Genomic DNA, 21,502 nt, shown 5'->3' with positions numbered 1-21,502 from the left:
CAAACAAACAATATATCCAATTAAAATCACTTCACTGTCTGAGTTTAAAGTAGCAGCTTTTTCTCAGTAAAATTGTTTTTGAGGAAAAAATACTCCATCCCCCTCAAAAAAAAAAAAAAATCTTCAGTTTTTCATTTCAAGAGGATGAGTTAATGCATGCAAATTCACAAACAACATTTAAAATGCCACTTCTCAGCCATTAGGCCGCCTCTGGATCCGTCCTTTTTGTTGCAGCTCTGTCCTTGCTTGACTGATATGTCAAAGTTGAGGACAAGACAGAAAAGAGTAGAATGAGAATACCACACAGGCGCTGACACGGGGGATCAATCCGATTGGAATGATTTAGCATTTCTGCGTTTTAAATAAAAATGAGTGCGCTAGACGGTGGAGCAGTTTGATTAGTGGGATCCCTAAGTCCTTCGGGGCCTTCAGGGCTCTTTCTGTCTTCCTTCTCTGCCAGAAGAAAAGTCTTCTTTCTCTCTTTTCAGGGGTCCCTCAGTACCCCGGCCTTTTTCCTCCCTGTTGGTATTACAAAATCCCCATTGAAAACAACCCTTGTCACCTGTCAGCTAAGCTAGGCTGCTTTGCTAGGTCTTTATCCTCGGCACATAAACTCACACATCCAGGGCTGACTCCCAGCCCCCACCCACCACCTCCCATTAATGCACACATCCCCTACATTCATACTGATACATAGACACAAATCCTAACTGCACACACACACACACACACCCACTCACACACTGCAACCACATGTCTGCGAGCTGTTCCTCCGGCAGTTTAAAATTCATTACCCTGTTCGCTTTCACCAGCGCCCACACTGGGACGGGACCCGTTCAGCTGGGCTTCTGCGGGCAGTGGCTCGACCGCACCGTGGGTCAAACGTCATGGACGCACAGGGCGAGGTGACTCAGACAGGAAAGGTTTTAGGAACAAGGAGAGGGAAATGATCAGGTGTGAACTAATTAGGAGAAAGAAAAATGACCAGTTGATTTGGTTTCATACAACTCTGACACAATTAAAGGCCTCACAAGCCAAGAAGAAATGCATGTCGCCCGTCGCCTTTTGTGACAGAGTTTTAAAGTAAAACCACTTTATGTTGACAAGGAAGTTTTAGCCGTTTGGGTCAAACCTTAAATGACGTTCTGCTCCGTCTCAGGTGATACTGGGAGATCCTGTGATAATGCTCAGCAAAGGCAAATGCAGCAAAGTAGCTTGAATTGTGTTAAAAAAACAAACAAACAAAACAAAATAACAACAAAAAAAAGCAACAAATTCGGGCTTTGGGAGGAACATACTGTACATGTGCTACTATTAAGTTTAAGTTTAAGATTAAGATTAAGTTAATCTGGATTTTAAAACATGGTACATATAGTTTTAATATGACAAAACCAGCTTAGTTTGAATTGTAAAAATTAGATGAAGGTTTTGATTTTAACATGACGCAAATTTAATTTTTTACAGCACTTCTGTGACAAAAATCTGTATATTTACAAGTCAATATATTGTGAAAAACCTGCTTGTGACTGTTTTAAGTGTTACTGTCATGAACTGTTTATACACACACGATCAGGGTATTTATACAAGTTTTTGCAGCATGTATTGTTCAAAAGTGACAAACAAGATCATGAAAGTTACTTTGAGGTACAAACACTGATGATAGTGTCAGAATGAAGCTCTTTCTGCTGATTTTAGACAAACATTTTTACATCACTGGTGAATATTTGGCTCCTTTCTCGAATAAACCTGCACAGTTTTTGACTTTCTGTACTGGAGGCTAAGCTGAGCAGCAGCTGAACAAACCTGAGTGCAGAAAGGAGGCGAGGGCTGTTTGACCGAGTCAAAGCAGAGGGTGGTCATCTGGTCTGCTCCCTCAGCAGCCGGCGCTCATTAACCCTCCGACGGGGGCTCCGGACACCCAGGAGCTCCGCCCCTCACATGAGGTCAAGAGGTCAATCAGCCCTCTCCCTGGTCATCTAATTGTTAAAAAGGGTCAGTGATGCACTGTCAGGCACACGCACACACACAGGGACACACATGAAAACAAATTGATTTATCAACAGCACTGAAGCCTTTTAAATCTAATCTGTTTCTTATCCTTTTAAATCTAATCTGTTTCGTCTAAAGACGAAACAGCATCAAGATGTTACGTTTGACTAAACCTGGGTGACATTTATTAGACGTTAGCTCTGAAATCAGAGAGACGTACCCTTTTAGAGTTTGTTTCTCACTTTCACACCTAATCCTTCGGAAAAACTATTTCTGTTCACAAAGTTTTTATTGTTTAAGTCAAATAAGACAAACTCGACTAACTTCTGAGTGTTTAAAAATATAAAGACCAGAACATCTGGTGAGGTTTACTTACTTTGACCTACAGACAGTTTTCAATTTTAATCACCTTCTATTAATGTTATAATGTTACACACAAAAGAAAAACTGTTCAAAAAGCAAAAAATACAATCAAAACATAAAACACCTTAAATGATTGGTTTTAAACTGGTTAGTAAATAGAAAGACAAGTATTTTTTTAAATTCCCATTAAAAATAGTTTGTTTTGCTTCCATTTGTTATTTATTACACTTTATAGACTGTTTTTGTTCTTAAGTATTTGTCATAACTATCAATTTAACATCTTTACACTTTATTTGAAGGCAAATAAAACATTTTTAAAATTTTATAAATGAAATGATTCAAAAACAAAGATTAACATAAAGTTAAAAAATTAAAGTATTTATAAAGTTGTGATTGTGATTTTATTTTTTAATTGTATTATTTTGATCTTTGCCAAATTATGAAATAACACTAAATGAAGGGATTTTGCTTTGTAAAACTTAAAATATTAATAATCAATTAAGAAAATAAAAAGGGTATTACAGTAAATTATGAGAACTTATGACTATTTTTTGTATCCGTTCAGTGTTTAATTAAACAATGTCACATCTTTGTGTTAAAATATATTTTATTTAAAACAAGAATTCTTTACAGCTAGGAGAACTTTTACAACAAAATGCTCATTTTTAAACAATGTATTTATTATCAGTAAACTTTCAGTGCCTTTAGAATTTACCTTATCAGATTAGATTGAGTCTGAGAGGAGGACTGTCTGTACGACTAAAATCAGACTAAAAACTAAAGAACGGATGAATTTACTTCCCTCCCTTGTGTGACAATGATCAAGTATTATTTCAAATATACCCCACAGCTCTGACATGATTAGTTTTTCTTGCGAGAGTAAATTAAAGGAGTCTAATCCAGATGTTACAGCAAAAATCCATTTTTTTTGGTCTTGAATTGTGAAGCTATATACACATGTTTATTATTAGATGTCCATCAGAAATAAACAGGATCTTTATTAAACAATGAGCAGAACTTATAAAGTAGTCGGTTCTGTTTGCATAACAGGAGATACTGTATGTACCTGGAGTTACATCACGCTGACAGATGTGTCAAAATTAGAACCAGCATTTGTAAAATCACGATTATTTAAACCTCAATGTAGAAGGAGACCAACATTATCAAAGCACCGACCCCCAGCCCCTCAGAGTAGAGCTCATCCAACAATGTTGCCTGTTTGAATCTTGACAACAGGCTGTGATTAAAGTTTACTTAACGCCTTACTTATCCAAATTAGAGACCGGGGGGTTCTCTACTGTTTGTAAATTATCTCATGAATCACAAAACAAATTTTAATGAAACTTTCAGAATGCAATCATTGGATTAATGTGTGCAACAGACTGCCATTTGAAGGCAATCCATATCAAGATGGATGCCACAGCAAAGCAATCTTATCAAACAAAAATGGCCATAACTCAGTCAGTTTTACAGACACTGAGCTAAAATATGTTTTTATCGTAGCTGAAAGTCATTCACAACACATACTCCAAGCGCTAGCAGGTCATGCAAGATATCCGAACGTGGCATGAGATTATGCATGATGTTATTTTCAGGGTTCAACCAAAATGGCTACAGTTCCGTCCCTTTTCCACATAAAATGACCTCAGTCTAAAACTCTGGTGTGAAAGGCAGCGGGCGGTATGCATTCTTTTAAGGAATGGTAGGACTTTATTTATAGACTTACAGTATTTCAAATGTCCAGATTAAGAAAATAATGTTTACCTTTAAAGGCTTGTTTGGTAAATTTAGTGTCTTTTTGATGAGGAAATAAGACTGTGTCTTTGTGCTTTATGTAAATGAATAAACAAGGCTGAGATTTTCAGGACTTTATCCAAGTTAGAAGCAGCATCATCATTCTTTAAAATCAATCAGCTGCACGCAGAGCTAGAAAGCTAAAAGTAATCATCAAATCAAGCTGTTAGTTTAGACTCTGTTACATATTAAACTACTTGCTCCTGGTATCGGTTGTGTTTACAGCATTTCTTTTAATCTCCTATGAATCCCTTTGCTTTCTTCCTCCCTTCCTCACCCCCAGTGTCTCTCTGCCTGCACCCCCTCTCTAACCACGTACATCCCTTTGTCCCCCACAGGTCGTGTGTCTCCAGGTCTTTCTGATTGGTCATGGGGATTTCGCTCCAGCTTTGTGTGTGTGTGTTTGTCCACCTTAGCTGCCTCTGGGTGGTGCTGGAACTGCAGGTGTGAAACATCAGCTGTGGGATTCTGTATCTTTTTGACTTTGACCCACACTGCGTTCCTGTCAGCCTCTTTAGGGTCTGTGAAAGGAGGCTGGGAAACAAAAAACGGTAGCGAAAAGCAGAGAGGAAACACTTAAATAATCTTCTGAGCACTTGGAGAGCTCTGTCTTTGTGCCAGCTCTGTGTGCAGTACCCAGCCTGCTAAACCTGAGGTCAGAGAGTTGTATTAACTTTAACTAAGAGACGGAGTATCAAACAGCCAACACCACATTATTATAGGAGGAAGCTACACAGCTGTTTATGCATCTCTGTCTTGCTGTAAAAAAAAAAGAAAAAAGTATCTTGGATTATTGCAGACTGGAATCGTTAAATTGTTTGTCTAGTTCTGTATCAATTGAAGCACAATTCTCATTATAAATACGTAAACTCTGTTTTGCAAGCCTTTAAATTTTGCCATCACTTTAATCTTGCACTGTTATTTCTGCAGAAGTGCTACGGCTAACTGCTGCTGCTATTTTGGCTTGGATGTAAACACTGAATTCTATACAAATAACCATGCAATGCAAAAAATTAGTGTAAACGTTTGCTGTCGGCCTCACCTGGGCTAGTTGTTAGATCATAAATTCAGTGGGAATTGAACTAATTTTCTCCAAACTGAGACATTCACAGAGCTTTCTAACGCAGGTAAGATATTGATTGCTTATTAAATGATCTGCTGTACGCAGTTTGAGTCGCGTTGGATGGAAGACAAAGTGGCCTGGTATTTAAGAAACGATTAAGCTTTTTGTAGAAAGTCAAACTTTACATTTACATTATACTTTTTATTTTTATTTTTCACCAGTGCAGGGAAGTTGTACAAAGATGCAACATCTGACTTTATAATTTGACATTAACCAACAATATCTACATAACCAACTATTTTTAAAACCTCACAGCTGCCATGTCACAAGTTTTTATTTGTTCAGGTCTGTGTGTCACTTTTATAAGGGATGCAGCTTCTGCTCTCATCAAATGAATTAAGAGGTTCTGATTTATTATCACACTGTCATTCATAATTCTCATGCTTTAGAACAACTTTTATTATAAAAACACACTATGTAGTAAGTTTTTGGAGCTTGAATGTTATGATGGTGAAATGAAAGAGAAACCCTGAACTCCAAAGAAACCAATAGTCCCATGCTGGTGAGTTCCGACCTTAATATCAATGGTTTTAACCCTGTCTGACGTTCATAATCTCCATTATTCCTGAGCTGTTCTTCGTCTCACGCAGACAGCAGGGTTTCAGAGGGGTAAAACTAAAAAAAGATGCCTGTCACAGTTGCTTCTTAACTGATAAAATCAGCGACTGTATTAGTGGCGTATGAGCGGTGCGTGACGGTTGTGTGTCTGCGCGCTGCAGTGGGAGGGAGGGGGACCGAACTGTCTGACACCTGCAGCTCTTCATACTCAAAATGCAAATCCAGCCTCACCCCACCCACACCACGACCCCCTCCCTCCCTCCATCTCCAAAATCTGAGGTTACCGAGCAACGACTTTTACAAATCTGACATATATTCAGACAGTAGCAGTGGAGAGAACTTAAAACACAACGTTAAAGTATCAGAGAAAATGATATTATTTCCAGAACATTAAAAGAAAGAAATTAGTTACAAAAGTCTGCCTTATTGAAACGCGTAACGACATATAATATTAAATAAAAACATCATCTCAGATTTATCTGATTTTAACTGTGCGTTAAAGCTATGCGTCCTTGGCCAAAAACAGGAGCGGGCATCAAACCACTGACGTGCTCAAGAGGCTGAATTCCTGACCAGTCGTGAAGGTTGCAGCCCTGCAACACACCCTGACCTTTGACCTCTCTGTTGGGGGTTAGTTAAGAGGGTCTCCCTGTAGGGAACTAGTAAAGTGGTGCATTAATGTTATTGTTGTGTGAAAAGTGAGTGAGGAAAAGCACCTGTTTTATTGGGTGCCACATTTGCTCCCCGGGGAGCTCAGTGATGCTCTGGAGTGAACCTCAGCTCTACAGCGCCACCCACTGAATCATCCTGGAAGTGCAACCAAAACCTCGCACAGCCAAGAGACGAAACATTAACTCACTTCGCTGTGTGAGGTGAGACTGTAAATAAGCTCCAGATAATGCTGAACTGTGGAGACAGGCTTTTTCCCCTCCTTAAAAACAGAATTTAGAAATAAATATGTCTTCTTCAGAATAATATAAATAAAATACAGTCAGCCTAAAACTCCCTGCTATGGAAGCAGAAAGAGGACATTCTTATTTTCATGTATTTTCATGATGTTATCTTAAAATAAAAATATATTTATCTCGAGATAATAGCTTATTATGCTGGTTTAAAAGAGCCCATTTTTGGTGATAAATAGATATATTAAAATCACAGTTAAAACCAAAGAAGTACTTTTTACATCAGAAATCACAGCAGTCATGCTGGCAACTGACTCAAGCTGCAAATATCCCATCAAAAAGCATCCATTACTAATCAAACCTTTACTGCTGTAGATCATCTCCAAGGGTCCTAGTGACAGTACAAAAAGGGTCCAACATAAGAATCACTCATTTTTGCAGCAAGGCTATCCTGTTAGTTTGAGGAAAAAAGTGGTTTTCTTTAGACAGTAGCTTGTTATCTTGAGAAAACAAGATGTTTTCTCGAGGTAAAGATTAAACTAGCTGGGGCATCTCAGGTCTGAGAGTAGTTAACTTGTGATCTTGAGGAAATCACATCAAAGTTAATAAAAGCAGAAACAGCTGCTCTGGGCCTCTTGATGTTCGGTTTGGTCTAAGTTATGTTTTTTATACTATAATTTTTTTAAATTGAAATTTTAGTCTCTTGGATGCAGTAAGCGGCGGCTGTGTTTATCTTTCGTGTGTAACTACTCTGTGTCTTCAATATGCCCCTTTAGGATGAAGAAAGCAATTTGAACTGAATTGAATTAAAGGGACTGAGCACATAAAACATTAACCTGAGACAAGGAGAAAATGCAACGTTCCAGATTTTGTAACTTGCTATTTTCCATCTGTAGTTGCTGGCAGGTAAGCAGAAAATACAACAACGGGAGCCATCATTAGTTTCTGTTTACTGAAAGTCTCAATGATGGCATTAAGAAAAAACAATTGAAACATGCTCTGATGTTTTAACAGTTGTGCTGATATTAAATCTTGATGCAGGACGTTTAGACGATTTGAGTTTGACTTTGAATCCTCACAAACAGCGCCACCAAGTGGTCAGTAGGTTGTCAGTCAGTCCACGCGTTTTTTCTCACTGGAATTTATTTAGTCTTTCAGAATCCATTGGGGTTTTTGTTTTATTACAAAGCACACATTAAACTTTTATTAAACTTCTTGCATGGTGTTTTTTGTTTGTGAAACAGTAATTTTACTTCTGCATTTGTCTTTTTCCACATCTCTTGCTTCAAATGTTTTCTTGTATCTAGATTTCTGCCCGTTTTATTTTCTGATTGTTTTCTTGAAAACAATCTGTAACCTAGGTTTCTATAAAGCGCTATAGCAAATACAGATAATAGATATGAACAAATAACAAACATACTTTCTTACCTACATACTCCCGTAAAGTTGTAACTAATAAATTTGCTACTAATAAAGTGTTTGCAGTAACACAAAGATGCTCTGCAAATACACTTTGGGATATAATCACAGTGGAGGATATGCTGCTGTAAAGAACATAATGTCCGGCGTCTCCTGAGTGGAAAAAAAAAAAACCCACTGACCCAACTTGGCCTGTTCACAACTCTGGCTCATGTTTGTACTTGTAGATCTCATTTCACCACATCCTATTGGTGAGGTCTGCCAGATTAGGACTGTCATTGAACATTTCACAACAAACTTATAATGTCACTTTGGAGGAAAAGCAGTCTGCACGAACACTGTTGATGTGAGATAGATAGATAGATAGATAGATAGATAGATAGATAGATAGATAGATAGATAGATAGATAGATAGATAGATAGATAGATAGATAGATAGATAGATATTGAGGGTTTTATGACTGTGCCATAGCAATGGGATGAATTATGCTGGCTTTCATATCAAAGTAATAATAATGAGTTTGTGATAACAATTTGTTTGTGTTTTGTGATCATTTTTGTGTTTTTATCTCTGAGGGAATCACATATGATGCCACTTTACTTCAGATCCACTTTGACTCATTTCTTCATTTTTCTGGCTTTTGAACTCTCAGCCAACCCTTCTGTTAATGAGCAGGAAGTCCACTGTGATAAATTACCAAATTACCACTGTGGATATTTATGTTTGGATAGTTATCAGACTGAACACTTTGTGTCCTTTAAACGTCCCCCGGCTTTGGCCGCCAGCTCTCGCCCCCCCCAGAAAAAAAACAACATGGCGTACGTCTTGAACTTCAACCTCGGAAATTTTTTCAGCCTCGTCCCTCCGTTCGACAAGCTGCAAATCCATCACTCAAACTTCTCGCGATGAATGGCCCCCATATATAAGAACAGCTGGGGGGCTGCCTCGTCCACTTGGAGGGGCGTAGGGTTTCCTCGAGGATCTTGGTGAAGTTTGGAACGAAGCCTGCACTGGAAACACCCAGCCATGTCGGACGCCGTAATCAGTTTCATGAAGGACTTTTTGGCCGGTGGCATCGCCGCTGCCATCTCCAAAACAGCTGTCGCCCCCATTGAGAGAGTCAAGCTGTTGCTGCAGGTAAAGGAACGGAGCCAGATGTTGGCAGCCTGTGCGTAATGCGTGCGTAATTTGTCGGTGACCGATAAACCAAAACGTGAAAAGTTTAAATGGGATCCTCTCTAAAGGGAGGAGATGTCCTGCTGCACACTGACAGGGTTCATACGGTCTCGTGCGTAATGCCAAAGGATATATGAGACGTCAGCGTGGGGATAGTTTTACGCACAGGTGGAACGAACTCCGGCCACGTGCTTTCAAAGAAAAAAAAAAAAGACCCGGCCATAATAGTTGTTGAGGATGATTTTTTTTTTAAGTTAATTAAATAGTTTTTACAGGAAATCACTGCTGTAAAAGAGCAATTTCTAAATTTAACTCAAAGGATGAAATCTAATACACGCAGAGGAGTCTCAAGTGACCGGAGTGTGCCTTCGGAAAATACCGGCTGCAGGATGTTAAACTCTAACATTTCAAAAGAATCTTCTTTATTGTGAAGGTGTGAATTTACCTTTAAATTATGTCCGCTTCTTATCTCTAAACAGGTGCAGCATGCCAGCAAACAGATCACCGCCGAGATGCAGTACAAGGGCATCATTGACTGCGTGGTCAGAATCCCAAAGGAGCAGGGCTTCATCTCGTTCTGGAGAGGCAACCTGGCCAACGTCATCCGTTACTTCCCCACCCAGGCCCTGAACTTCGCCTTCAAAGACAAGTACAAGAAAATCTTCCTTGGTGGCGTGGATCAGAGGACACAGTTCTGGCGTTACTTCGCTGGTAACCTGGCGTCCGGCGGTGCCGCCGGAGCCACGTCGCTCTGCTTCGTGTACCCGCTGGACTTCGCCAGGACGAGGCTGGCCGCCGACATTGGCAAGGGCCCCGCAGAGAGGGAGTTCACCGGCCTTGGAAACTGCATCGCCAAGATCTTCAAGACCGACGGCATCAAGGGCCTCTACCTGGGCTTCAACGTGTCAGTGCAGGGTATCATCATCTACAGAGCAGCTTACTTCGGGTGCTTCGACACAGCCAAAGGTGCGCACACCTGTCCAACCCCATCTGTATCCAGTTTTCTTTTTTTTTTTGCATGTTCTTGCTAGTGACTTATTGACTTCTTCATACAGGCATGCTGCCAGATCCTAAGAACACGCACATCATCATCAGCTGGATGATCGCCCAGACCGTCACCGCTGCCGCAGGTCTCGTCTCATATCCCTTCGACACCGTCAGGCGTCGTATGATGATGCAGTCAGGACGCAAAGGAGGTGAGTGTCGACCCAAGCTTGTTGGTTCTGCCAAACGCCCACTTGGGCACGAGTGCCTCACTTGTTTTCTGTCTCCCCAGCTGATATCATGTACAAGGGCACAATCGACTGCTGGAAGAAGATCCTCAAGGACGAGGGAGGACGAGCTTTCTTCAAGGGCGCTTGGTCCAACGTGATCAGAGGCATGGGTGGCGCCTTCGTGCTGGTGTTGTATGACGAAATCAAGAAGTACACATACTAAAGTCCCCACCCCCCCCTCACTTCCCAAGCCCCTGAAGGAAACCCTCCACTTTGTTTAAGTCTTATTCTTGTGATGCAGCCTGGTGAATCACAGTGTGGGCTGTAGGCTCCTGTGCAGCAGCCTGAGGGAAGGTGCGGACTTGACCTGAGTTTGTGCCTCATCAAACATGTGTATATATGTATTTATATACCTCATTACCATTTGCTAAAAGGCTGTCTTTCAGTACGACAGCTGGTGGAGATAATGTGATGACACAGACCATGACGCTCCCCGGTGTTTGTTGCTGAGGCCCATAAGTTGTGTTGTGACCACTCTGACCCTTGTATCGCACCTCTTACTTTATTTATTAATAAAACTTTAGCCTATAACTCAGTCTCTGTGGTCCTTAGAGTCTTCCTCATTCTTGTTTGTTTCACATTACAGTATGTTTTTTTTGTTTTGCTTGCCATGAGAGAAGAAAATCTTGAAGGTATTGTTACCGAAGGTTTAGTAGAAGTACGCACAGTTGTGCGACTGAGCCACAATGGAAAATACTATCTACCAAAAACAGTGTAGCTTCTAAATAGACTTTACCTTCCATTATTTTTTTCAAATATCTTTATTTTAAAAAACTATAAAATACAGTTTATTGACATTCAGTCAAAATTAAACAAGCTTAATATCTGAAAACAAGTGATCAAGTGCATCAATTAAAATCTCATCTGGCATGCTGTGTACCACAGCTCATGTTATTTTGATTTTTAAAAAAACTACTAAATATTCATCAGCAACAGAAAAAGAGTTTGTTTTATATGCAGCAGTGTACATAAATAAAACCCTTTTTGTACCCACGGTGGCATCAGTGCTCAGCTTTGACGTGGAACAAGCAGTTTACTCAACAAGTAACAGATTAGGCAAACCACAGACAACGATATAACTGTTGTTAGGAAATAATAAGCTGTTCGATTTTTTTTTTTTTTTTTTTTAGTGTAGATGAAAATTCCCAGCAATAGATAGGTGTATTTTGGGAGAAAAAATAAAGATCTAAGTGCTGCAAAGAGTTCCAGTTGTAATACAAAGTCAGCTTTAAACTGTTAACAGATTGTCAGGGCTCAAGCTGCAGTGTATTTTACCATAAAGGAACATAAATAAAATAATATGAAACACAAACTGCAGAGGAGCTTCAGTCGGGTAAAGTTTCTGAAACTACATACGTTAAATTATCTTCCACGGGTTGTACACTTTATACTCAACTTCTGTGATGATTTGACACCGATACACATCCCTGCAGAGAACCGGTTATGTGTTTTTATTGTGAATTAGACGGAGTATTCTCAGCACCAGGCGGGTCGGGCTGCGCTCAGTTTTTTGGACCTGGGTACGGGTGTGCTGCTGGAGTCAGTGTTGGTGAAAGCTGCTCTGGAGCTGGCTGGTCTGGGACCTGTGAGTGCTGACAAGAGAAAAAAAAATGTTCCCAAATAAACTTATTGTAATCTCAACAGAAACTTTGCTCTTTCTTTTTCTTCCATTTTTTTAAGGATTAAATGTAAAGGAAGTATTAGGTGCTGCCCAGATAAACAGACGCTGGACTCTGGTCCTGGTATGTTATTTAAAGCCTGATTTTTAAACCCAAGGCAAAAAAAAAACTACTATCAAAATTATATCTGATTATAAGCATGGGAACAGTAAACCAGTTACTGATCTATAAATAGACGAGTGATTCTTACAAGAACCCACAGCTGTTCCAAACTGCCTGAATGCTCTCTCTTTGTGTTAATTAAATCTCTGCTGCCATCTGGAAGCTGCAGCTCAGACATAAGAAATCTGCTGCCTCAGACTGAGAAAAATGTTGTGCAGATCCTCTTTGTGTACTTTAATTAGAAATGAACACAAACAATGTCAGACTGTTAAAAACAACAACAACAGCAACAAAAAAAAAGAAGACAGACACCGAAAGTCTGATTCTTTGTTAAAAGCACACAGATATTTGTGTGCACAGCTGCAGTTTCATGCTGCACAAGTTACCTAACAAACCTTTCTGTTTATAAACTGGGTGAGACGAGACACAAGCTTTAATATGAATGAGACTGCGAGTTCTTAATGAAGCTAATGTGAGTGGCTGAAGGCCTCAAACGATGAAGTATTCAGACACGATTCTGTCATAACCTTGAAAGCATACATACGACTGTAAAGCGTTGCAGTTTAACTCCGTAAAAGTCAGCAGATCTGGACAAAAACCTACCTGAGGACGGCCTCCTGCTGCATCTCTCCTTTTTCACAGGGGACCTGTAGATGGGATACGACGGAGCTCCCAGGTAGCCGACGTGGCGTTGATAGTCTGCCAGCTGTTCTGAACGCCTCAGGCCAGGCGTGGACTTGACAGACTCCAGTCTCTTTAAGAAAGCCTGTTTTAAAAATGAAAAACAAAAGAGGAGTTGTATTTATAACCTTGTATTTGCTAATTAAAACCTGGAGCGTAAATGCTGATCATCCTGGCACACCAGCTACAATCAGTGGCAGAAAGAGATCAAGCATTTGCAAGTAATATGTTTGAGTCGGTTCAGTTTAAGCAAAAACTAACTTAAAACAAATAAGCTGAAAAATAGTTAAAACTAACTCCAGTGCAACCATTTACAGCAAAACTAACAATTTAATAGTATGTAATATACTGAAATAAATTGTGACTTTTTAAAATGAGATATTTTCAATAAAATATTCTGTGTTCGTTTATTAATAACAGCTCATCACAAAGACCTATTTTTTTTACATTTACAAAATAAAAACAAAACAAAACAGCACATTTTGAAAGGCATAAATTGATGTTTTCATTCCAACAAGGTGATCCTGAAAGAGCCATTAATCAAACACTGAGTGTATTCTGACATGGAGTGCAGGACGCAGAAACCTGGACAACTTGAGGACATTGGGGAAAAAACATAAACAGGACAAAAAGTACAGCGGCAGCATCTAAAAGTCGTGTCCTTAAAATATAATGCCAGCAAAATCCTGACACAGAGAGCTGTATCGTCCTTCAGTCAGTTTTGTCAAATATGTTCTCACTAGAAGGCATCAAAAAGTAATTCTTAAAAAAGGCAAACTGAGGAAAAAGTTGACAAATGCTTAATCACACAATACCTGAGCCCATGAACCAAACTGAAGCATTTCTGGTTCAAAATGTCATCAATACTTGATCATGTACATCACTGCGCCAAAACGTTTGTTTCGCAAGGCTGCAGTTAATCTCCTGGCAAACGCTTTAGATGAGTTAAGTAAGAAAAATCTGCATATCGGTCATAAAGCAAACAAATCCAGCAATGTTTCTGAGTTATAATTTTCAATTAAAATTCAGAAAAAGCCACAGTCGGCTCAGCGTGAGCGACTGGTTGAATATAAAACACTCCGTAGGAAAGCCAAGTCTCCGACAAACAACAAGCTCGAGCATCAAAAAGTTCTACTTTCAACATCGTATGGAAAGAAGTTGTGGATTTCTGACTGCAGTCGAGCTCATCGCCCGTTTCCAAAGTAGGAATCATTTCAAAGCTCTTCACAGTTAACCTAATCAAAATAATTTCACTTCTTTGGAAAAAAGAAAATACATACAGTATAAGTTGATCTTTTTGTGCAGGACAAATGAGGCGTGTTACATGTGTGATGTGTGTTGTGTGTGTGTGGGTGTGTGTGTGTAGGGGGGGCACTCTGATCACACGGCAGATTCGGTTACTTCCCTCTAAGAATAGAGAAAGAGCCGTCCTGACAAGATGCAGCTCAGAGACAGGACAGTTTGTTCTGAAAGTGGCTGAAAGTTATTTCTTTATTAAAATTATTCACAAATAATAATTCAAATGAGTTTAAACTAATAAATGAAACTCAAGAAAAATCCCACAAGCTCTTCCACTTTTCAAACTTCGATATAGCAACAATTCAAACAACGTTTTCCGGATCTCATTATTAAATATCATTACTTTTTTAAATATGATTGTTTATGCCTAAGTAGTAAAGTTAAAATATTAAGTGTGTGTGTGTGTGTGTGTGTGTGTGTGAGGAGCTAAAACGTCAGAGTTTGACCTGGTTCGCGTCACTCTGTAGCACTGCTCCAAGCCCCCCACCTGCTGCAGTCTATAAAAGTTCAGTGTCAGTTTTCAGAGGCGTGCTTTCAGACCAACACTGACTAAACCCAAATGATCAGTACCCTAATACACCTATCAGCCATAACATTATGACCATCTCTGACCAAATAGACCATCCTTAAAATGCCAAAGAGGGAAACAAATTACCTGATGCACTGAGTCTTTGATGCCATTAAACCTCTGAAGGTCTGCTGTGGTGAGACACAAAGCTGATCAAGTCTAATAAGAGCTTTCATGGATCTTTCGGACTTTTTTGTGTCTTCTCGCACAATTAGCAGGAAACACAGTTTGTTTTATGTTTTAGATGTTTCTTTGCTTTGTCACTCTTGATTTGAATGACTGAGCGATCAACAGGCTTCTGTAGAACTTGAAAACCTGCTGATGAGCAGAGAAACAACTAAAACATGCAGATAGTGGCCTCAAGGACCAGGACTGGATACCACTGTTCTAGGGGAACCAAAGACATTCCCAGGCCAGAAAGGATAGAATCCCTCCAATGAGTTCTGGGGCTCCGCCTAGTTGGATGTGCCTGGGAAATTTCCAGAGGGAGAAGTTCAGGAGGCATGCTAATCAAATGCCCGAAGAACCTTGGCTGACTCTTTTTTTTATGTGAAGCAGCGGTGGCTCTAGCACGAAATTCTGGGCTCTATGTATAAACCATCTAGGTGAGCCCCCATGGTCACTTGATCAGTATCACTCACTAATGTTTTTAAAACCCTTTTCATTCCAGGCTTTTTAAGTTGGATAAACAGTACTCTTTACCCCCAAATTCTAAACCCCTGGCTCTACTACGAGCTCATCCCGGATGATGGAGCTCCTCATCTTATTTCTAAGGCTGAGCCCAGATACTCTACAATGAAAGCTCATTTCAACTGCTTGTATCTGGAATTTTATTTCTTTCGGTCACGATCCATTCATCATGACCATGCACGAGAGTTGGACCGTAGACGGACCAGTAAATCAAAAGCCTTGCTTTTCAAATAAAGCTTTTCCTCCATCACAAATGACTGGAACAACTCCCTCATTACCGCAGATGGGGCGCCAATCCATCAGTCCATCTCTTGTTTCATCCTACCATCACTCGTGAACAAGCCTTCAATCAGACAAAGCCCAAATCAAGGTGACATGCACTGACAAAATGAAGCAATATAAAGATTCTTGCAACTCAAAAGATCCAGGTACTAACCAGAGGAGGGCCTTTCACAGGGTGCAGAAAGGTGAAACAAATATCCCTTTATATCTAAGAACAACTAACTGGTTATCTAACATACTTTGGCTCTGAAAAAAATGACCTAATTTGATGAGATTTGTACTAATTTTCTTGACTGGATATTCCTGTCTCTAACACCACCCTACCCAGCTTTCAGACAGACTGAGCAGACAGCAGACAAAAACAGCAAATAAAAAGGAGTAAAGGGAAATTTAAATGTCTGGTACAAACAGTTTGTGTAAAACTGGACGTTGTGGTTCAGAGGCATCCCTGTACCCTAGAAATTGAACATTTACCTGCGAGTTTTCATCTATATTGTCTACTAAGACTGCCCCCCCAGGTTGCTCTGACAGCCACCAGCGATGCAGCATTAGATGTCATCAGCTTAGTTGTTGCTAAGCTACAAACACCCCAATGCGTTTGCGGTAATCTGTGGAGGTTTAGACCATGGTTCTCTCCCTGCCAAGCGTCCAGCTTTCCAACAGTGTTTTCTAATAGTTATTGCCAGCCGCCGAAAAGCGAAGGAGGAAAATAATGTTTTTGCTCGTGCCTGTGATTATGTCTGTTACCAAAATGGCTTTGGATGGATTTTGATGAAACGTTTAGGAAGTAATCATTTGATGTACCGCTAAAATACGTCCACCGACTGACACAAAAATGGCCATAACTAAGTTAGTTTTACAGATAACACAAATGCTACCCATTGTGCAAAATCTTTGTTTAAAACTTTACCATTAACTGCTGGAGTCGACCCCGTTTGGTAGAAAAATAGTATTTCACGAACAACTGGACAGATTAATGAAACTTTCCGAAAGTCATCATTGGATGCACATGTAAAACTGATTAACTTTCAGATGTAACCATAATGTTAGTTTCAAGGTTTAAATAAAACAACTACTACTCTGTCATGTCTTAACATCAGACGTTCGAAGTCTAAAGCTCTGGCATGAAAAGTGGTGGATGATATGAATGTTGGACTTTTAATTTATCAATGTATTCATCCACCAAATGGCAAACAGCTTGGGTGCATGAGTCACCCAAACATTTCAAAGAAATCAACGTGTCTCACGCTGACCTTTGATTTCATATTTGTACTGTTTAGAACAAACAGAACCTTTCAATTGTGCTTATTATGTGATTGTGTACCAAAAGATATTTGATAAATGCAAGAAAATTAAATACTAGTAAATATTTCTTAAAGTAATACATAGCCAATGAATTGTAAACACCATGTATAAAATCAAAGGTCAGAGAAAAAGATTGTTGAAGAAAAAAAAAAAAAAAACATACTAAACAATGACTGTCCAATCTAATGATTGATTAATGGCAACAATCAAGTGTGAAGTGTGAAGTTATGAGTTCTGACCAAAGTGTAGTTACTCACCAGGTTCTCCCGCTCAATGCGTCGCTGTTCCCGCTGCCTGTTAAGTGCACTGTGAGGGATGTGAATCAGAGGTGAGTTATTGGCCACGCAGGCGTTCGTCCCTGCTGCCTTCCCCGAGCTGGGTGCTGGAGAAAGGCGCGACAGCTCCCGGAGAAGTCGCTGATTCTCTCGATCTATGCGCAGGACCTCGTCGTTGGTAAATGAGTAGTTCTTCCTGTTCCTCCCTCCAGGACGGTGGAGGACCAGTTTGTGCTCAAGCCGACTTTCTAAAGTGAAGGAGCCTGATTGGTGGAAAGTGCATTTGTTATCATTAAACACTGCATGGGCCTTCCTCAAAAACTTCATAAAATATTGTTTTTTATATATATACAGTTCAGAAAAGAAAGATGATTTAAAGATGTCTAATGCATACTAAAATATGAACATTTGCATCACATAACACTATAAAATAGCCAGTTTTATTAGTTTGAAAAGAACAAAAAGTTATTCAATTAAATTAAAACTGAATCTTAAGGATGGTTTTATTTGATAGCTCTGTCAAAGTCTGCTTTCTCTTCCTTCCAGATGAATGATTGCAAAAGAAAAATTGAGGTTGAAGGTTAATTTATGTAACTATTTGTCAAGAAACGAGAAAATATGTTCATGTGTGAATATTCTTACCACTGCAAAAATATGAAACAGTAGACAGAGCATTTTTTTCATTAACAAAGAAAACAAACAAACATGGAATACACCCACAGGTGTACTCACTTTCATCCATTTCCTGATATGAACTCTCGTCTTGATGTATGTTGCTGAGGCCACTGGAGGGCACACTCTCCTGCTTCTGCCGCTCTTCACTGCTTCCCTTTCCCACGTCTGTGTGGTTCGGATTTAATGATCGTGGTGGGCTTGAATCAGGCGAGGAGAGGGGGCTCACATCTGTTACCGTGTCTTCTGACTCATCTGTACTTACGGCAGGCAAATCCCGAGACCCTGCTGAGCCCACTCTGGTCCTTCTCACTCCATGACGTAAAGAAGACTTGGTGGTTTTGGGCAGCCTGGGGGACCCTGAATGAGACCTCGGACTGGTGCAGGAGCTCTCAGAGTCTGCATCTGCACTGGCATCAGTTGAAGTGGGAGACAGGTTTTGGCAGTGCTGACTTTGTGATGATTTCTCACTCCTCCTTTTTGGGCTGGCACTGAATACCGAGGCTTTTTCTCCTGTTTCATCTGGACTATGGGTGTAGACATAATCCGTCTCCAATGCATCAGTCACCAAAGCCATAAATGCTCCACTGGGTCCTTTAGGGTGCAGATTTGACTTATCGTCACTATCACTGCCATTCCTTACAGCTTTATCTGACATACAGGAAACAGACAACACATTAGATGCTCTGCTCTTTTTGTTCTTAGCTTGTTTCAAGTACCTTCTCATCCTTGGGGAAAGGTCAGTACCTGCATCTTTGGTATTGTTTGCAGGTAACTGCTTATGTGCTTTTGAGCTCTGCTTTTCTATCTTCAAGCCTTCTTTCTTTTTTCTGCCATCTCCCTTGCCATCATCACAATCACTGTCAAAAAACGAGTGATGCACTTCACCTTCTAGCTCACTTGGGTTGAACATGGCCGCTTCTCTCAACCCCTGTGAGATAGGGAATGAGTGCAAGGTTAGATAATAATGGTATAAAGTTTAAAGAACAGCGACAGTGTGTTTTGACATTTTCTACAAATAAATTAAACTTTACAGTATGGCTAACCAGTCTCCTGCTGTGCATGTTCTTAAAATGTAGGGTTTTTTTTTTTTCAAATAATTTATCTAAAAAAAAATTTAATTTTAGAGATTTTTTTAAAGCATGGTTCTGCCAATATAATTACTAATCTTACTAACCTGGTAAAATAAATAAATAAGTAAGTAAGTGAGTAGGTGAATAAATAAAGTTTAGGTCTGCATTTGTCCAAAACACTGAAGGCATTTTTTTTTGTTGAAAACACACAGAGGAAATACTGAGTTTCTTTGGCTTTAATCTGCCAAAATACCTTAATAATAGAAAGCGAATGTAGATTGAGTTACTGTATTTTAAGCAGTTTTTATTTTAAAAAATCAAGGACTAAATGAAGATGGCCCAAATGCCGCTTCTGGTCCTCAGGCCACATTTTACCCAAATATGATCTAAAGATAGTCACTAAACAGACCCGATGGGAAAAGGCCCTAAAGCTCAGTGAGCATTGTAGTTTTGGATGTATGAATGCAAAATGACCGCACAGACAGAGATGAACAAGGATCCCAAAAAAGGTTTTAAAAAATAAAAAGATATTTGTATAGAAAAGTGTGAGATACTAATATATGTATAACCTTTAGAGGTATTGCAAAGATGACAGGAAATAAAGATACGCAAAATGACTTTTCAAGAGATGCAAAGACACAACAATCCTCCATCTAACTCTGTCTCCTGTGTCCTCTCTAACTGCATCCATGTATCTCCTCTTTGTCATTTTCCTGGCAGCTGCATCTCTAACATCCTACCAATATACCCACTGTCCCTCCTCTGCACATGTTCAAACCATCTCAGTCTAGCCTCTCTATCTCCCAGTCCTTCAACCTGTGCTGTACCTCTGATGACCTCATTCCTAATCCTGTCCATCCTTGTCCCTCCCAAGGAGAACCTCAGCATCTTTAGCTCTGCCTCTTCCAGTTCTGTCTCCTGTCTTTTTGTCAGTCCCACTGTCTCTAAACCATACAACATAGCTGCTCTCACCACTGTCTTGTAAACATTTCCTTTGACCGTTGCTGCCATCCTTTTGTCATAAATCACTCCTGAAACTTTTCTCATTCCACTCCGTCCTACCTGGACTCTCTTCTTCACCTCTTTACCACTCTCCCCGTTTCCTTGGACAGTCGACCCTAAGTACTTGAAATCCTGCACCTTTGTGACCTCTGCTCCTTGTAGCCTCACATACAACACCACAGCTCCTCTCTTGGCACCCTGTCATATGCTTTCTCTAAATCCACAAAAACACAATGAAGTTCTTTCTGACCCTCTCTGTACTTCTCCATCAGCATCCTCAAAGCAAAGATGGCATCTGTGGTGATCTTTCTTGGTATAAAACCATACTTTGACGGAGCTGACAGTAAAGACACTTTAGTTTAGAGATCGTCCTACTTTTACACATAACGAGAGCAAATCGTCCTTTACAATATAGAAAATACAAGCAGAACAGCTGATAGACATTACCGTTGATAACCGTTCAACCACGGTTAGCTGACTTTAGCTGTGCGGACACGAGGCGATATCTTACCTGACGAAGGGTCGCACAGGCAGTGTTTCACGTTATAGCTATATTTACTTCAGAAGAAATAACATATCATAGTAAAAAAGACAAAAAGTGGAAACCCAAACCTTTCAAAAGACACACAACGACCAGAAACAGCGACAGAGCGCTTGGTAACTATGTAGCGTCACTTCCTGGTAACGGTTTCTGAGTGAGACTTTACTCTGCGCATGCGCAAACCGCATTTCATATGGAGAGCTCGAAGGCAACTCTCAGGTTTAAATTAAATATTGTCAAAACAAAAAAGATCTCTGAACTGTAAGTATTCTGTGAACTATGTTAAATTTTCATATATATATGCAAAACACTGCTTTATAGAGATAATTAAAAATTTTACTCTTAAGAGTTGAAGAGCTTTTAAAAGCTAAATATGCAAGTTATGATTTTGAAAACAGCACAATCATTTTTTTTAAATATATTTACTAATTGGCTGAGAAATATAAAATGATTTAATGATATAAAAACAACATTGTGTAAAAAAAAAAAAGTTAGGCCTATAGTAGTTTGTGAGTTTGATCAGCTTGCTTTGTACAGTTGTAGTTTTTTTATTTGTTTTTTGCCTATTTTTGATTTTATTTGACCTTTTAAGAACCTAACTATAAATGCATTGTGATATACTGTGCCAAACGTTAATACTTGGGGTAACAATGATACTACGCCCCTTGACAGCTCATTAGACAGTAATATTTTTTTATCTTGAATTGTCCAAGTAATCAAATCCAAAGGGGGGG

At 39.6% G+C, this 21,502-nt stretch overlaps 2 protein-coding genes across 4 annotated transcripts; one reads left to right on the top strand and one right to left on the bottom strand.

Annotated features, from left to right (window-relative positions):
* Positions 1 to 9,086: 9,086 nt before the first annotated feature.
* On the top strand, positions 9,087 to 11,134 carry slc25a4 (solute carrier family 25 member 4). The gene is made up of 4 exons (XM_017430262.3): positions 9,087 to 9,286; positions 9,805 to 10,291; positions 10,381 to 10,521; positions 10,602 to 11,134. Exons 1-4 carry the CDS (start codon positions 9,176 to 9,178, stop codon positions 10,760 to 10,762), a joined length of 900 nt encoding a protein of 299 aa, XP_017285751.1. The 5' UTR covers positions 9,087 to 9,175; the 3' UTR covers positions 10,763 to 11,134.
* Positions 11,135 to 11,681: 547 nt separating this feature from the next.
* Positions 11,682 to 20,940, bottom strand: cfap97 (cilia and flagella associated protein 97). 3 transcript variants are annotated; one of them, XM_017419130.3, is made up of 6 exons: positions 20,840 to 20,940; positions 18,900 to 19,083; positions 18,213 to 18,803; positions 17,463 to 17,743; positions 12,984 to 13,146; positions 11,682 to 12,191 (listed from the first exon to the last, which is right to left on the bottom strand). In XM_017419130.3, exons 2-6 carry the CDS (start codon positions 19,063 to 19,065, stop codon positions 12,076 to 12,078), a joined length of 1,317 nt encoding a protein of 438 aa, XP_017274619.1. In that variant the 5' UTR covers positions 19,066 to 19,083; positions 20,840 to 20,940; the 3' UTR covers positions 11,682 to 12,075. The 3 variants fall into 3 exon arrangements, with proteins under 3 accessions (XP_017274619.1, XP_017274535.1, XP_037830823.1); XM_017419046.3 differs by having other exon boundaries at positions 20,739 to 20,909; XM_037974895.1 differs by lacking the exon at positions 18,900 to 19,083 and having other exon boundaries at positions 20,739 to 20,909.
* Between the last annotated feature and the right edge of the window lie 562 nt (positions 20,941 to 21,502).

The sequence above is a fragment of the Kryptolebias marmoratus genome, linkage group LG3 (assembly GCF_001649575.2).
Source record: "Kryptolebias marmoratus isolate JLee-2015 linkage group LG3, ASM164957v2, whole genome shotgun sequence".
NCBI classification, from domain to species: domain Eukaryota; kingdom Metazoa; phylum Chordata; class Actinopteri; order Cyprinodontiformes; family Rivulidae; genus Kryptolebias; species Kryptolebias marmoratus.
The sequence above is the reverse complement of the archived record's forward strand: the minus strand, read 5'-3'. Positions and strand labels throughout refer to the sequence as shown.

What these genes read in the sequence shown, in the direction of transcription:
- slc25a4 (XM_017430262.3), top strand. Translation starts at nt 9,176, where the DNA reads ATGTCGGACGCCGTAATCAGTTTCATGAAGGACTTTTTGGCCGGTGGC. An exon ending in GTGCTTCGACACAGCCAAAG is followed by an intron (nt 10,292 to 10,380) that starts GTGCGCACACCT and finishes TTCTTCATACAG; the next exon opens with GCATGCTGCCAGATCCTAAG. An exon ending in GCAGTCAGGACGCAAAGGAG is followed by an intron (nt 10,522 to 10,601) that starts GTGAGTGTCGAC and finishes CTGTCTCCCCAG; the next exon opens with CTGATATCATGTACAAGGGC.
- cfap97 (XM_017419130.3), bottom strand. Translation starts at nt 19,065, where the DNA reads ATGTTCAACCCAAGTGAGCTAGAAGGTGAAGTGCATCACTCGTTTTTT. An exon ending in AAACAATACCAAAGATGCAG is followed by an intron (nt 18,804 to 18,899) that starts GTACTGACCTTT and finishes CCTGTATGTCAG; the next exon opens with ATAAAGCTGTAAGGAATGGC. An exon ending in GCATTGAGCGGGAGAACCTG is followed by an intron (nt 13,147 to 17,462) that starts GTGAGTAACTAC and finishes TTTTTAAAACAG; the next exon opens with GCTTTCTTAAAGAGACTGGA.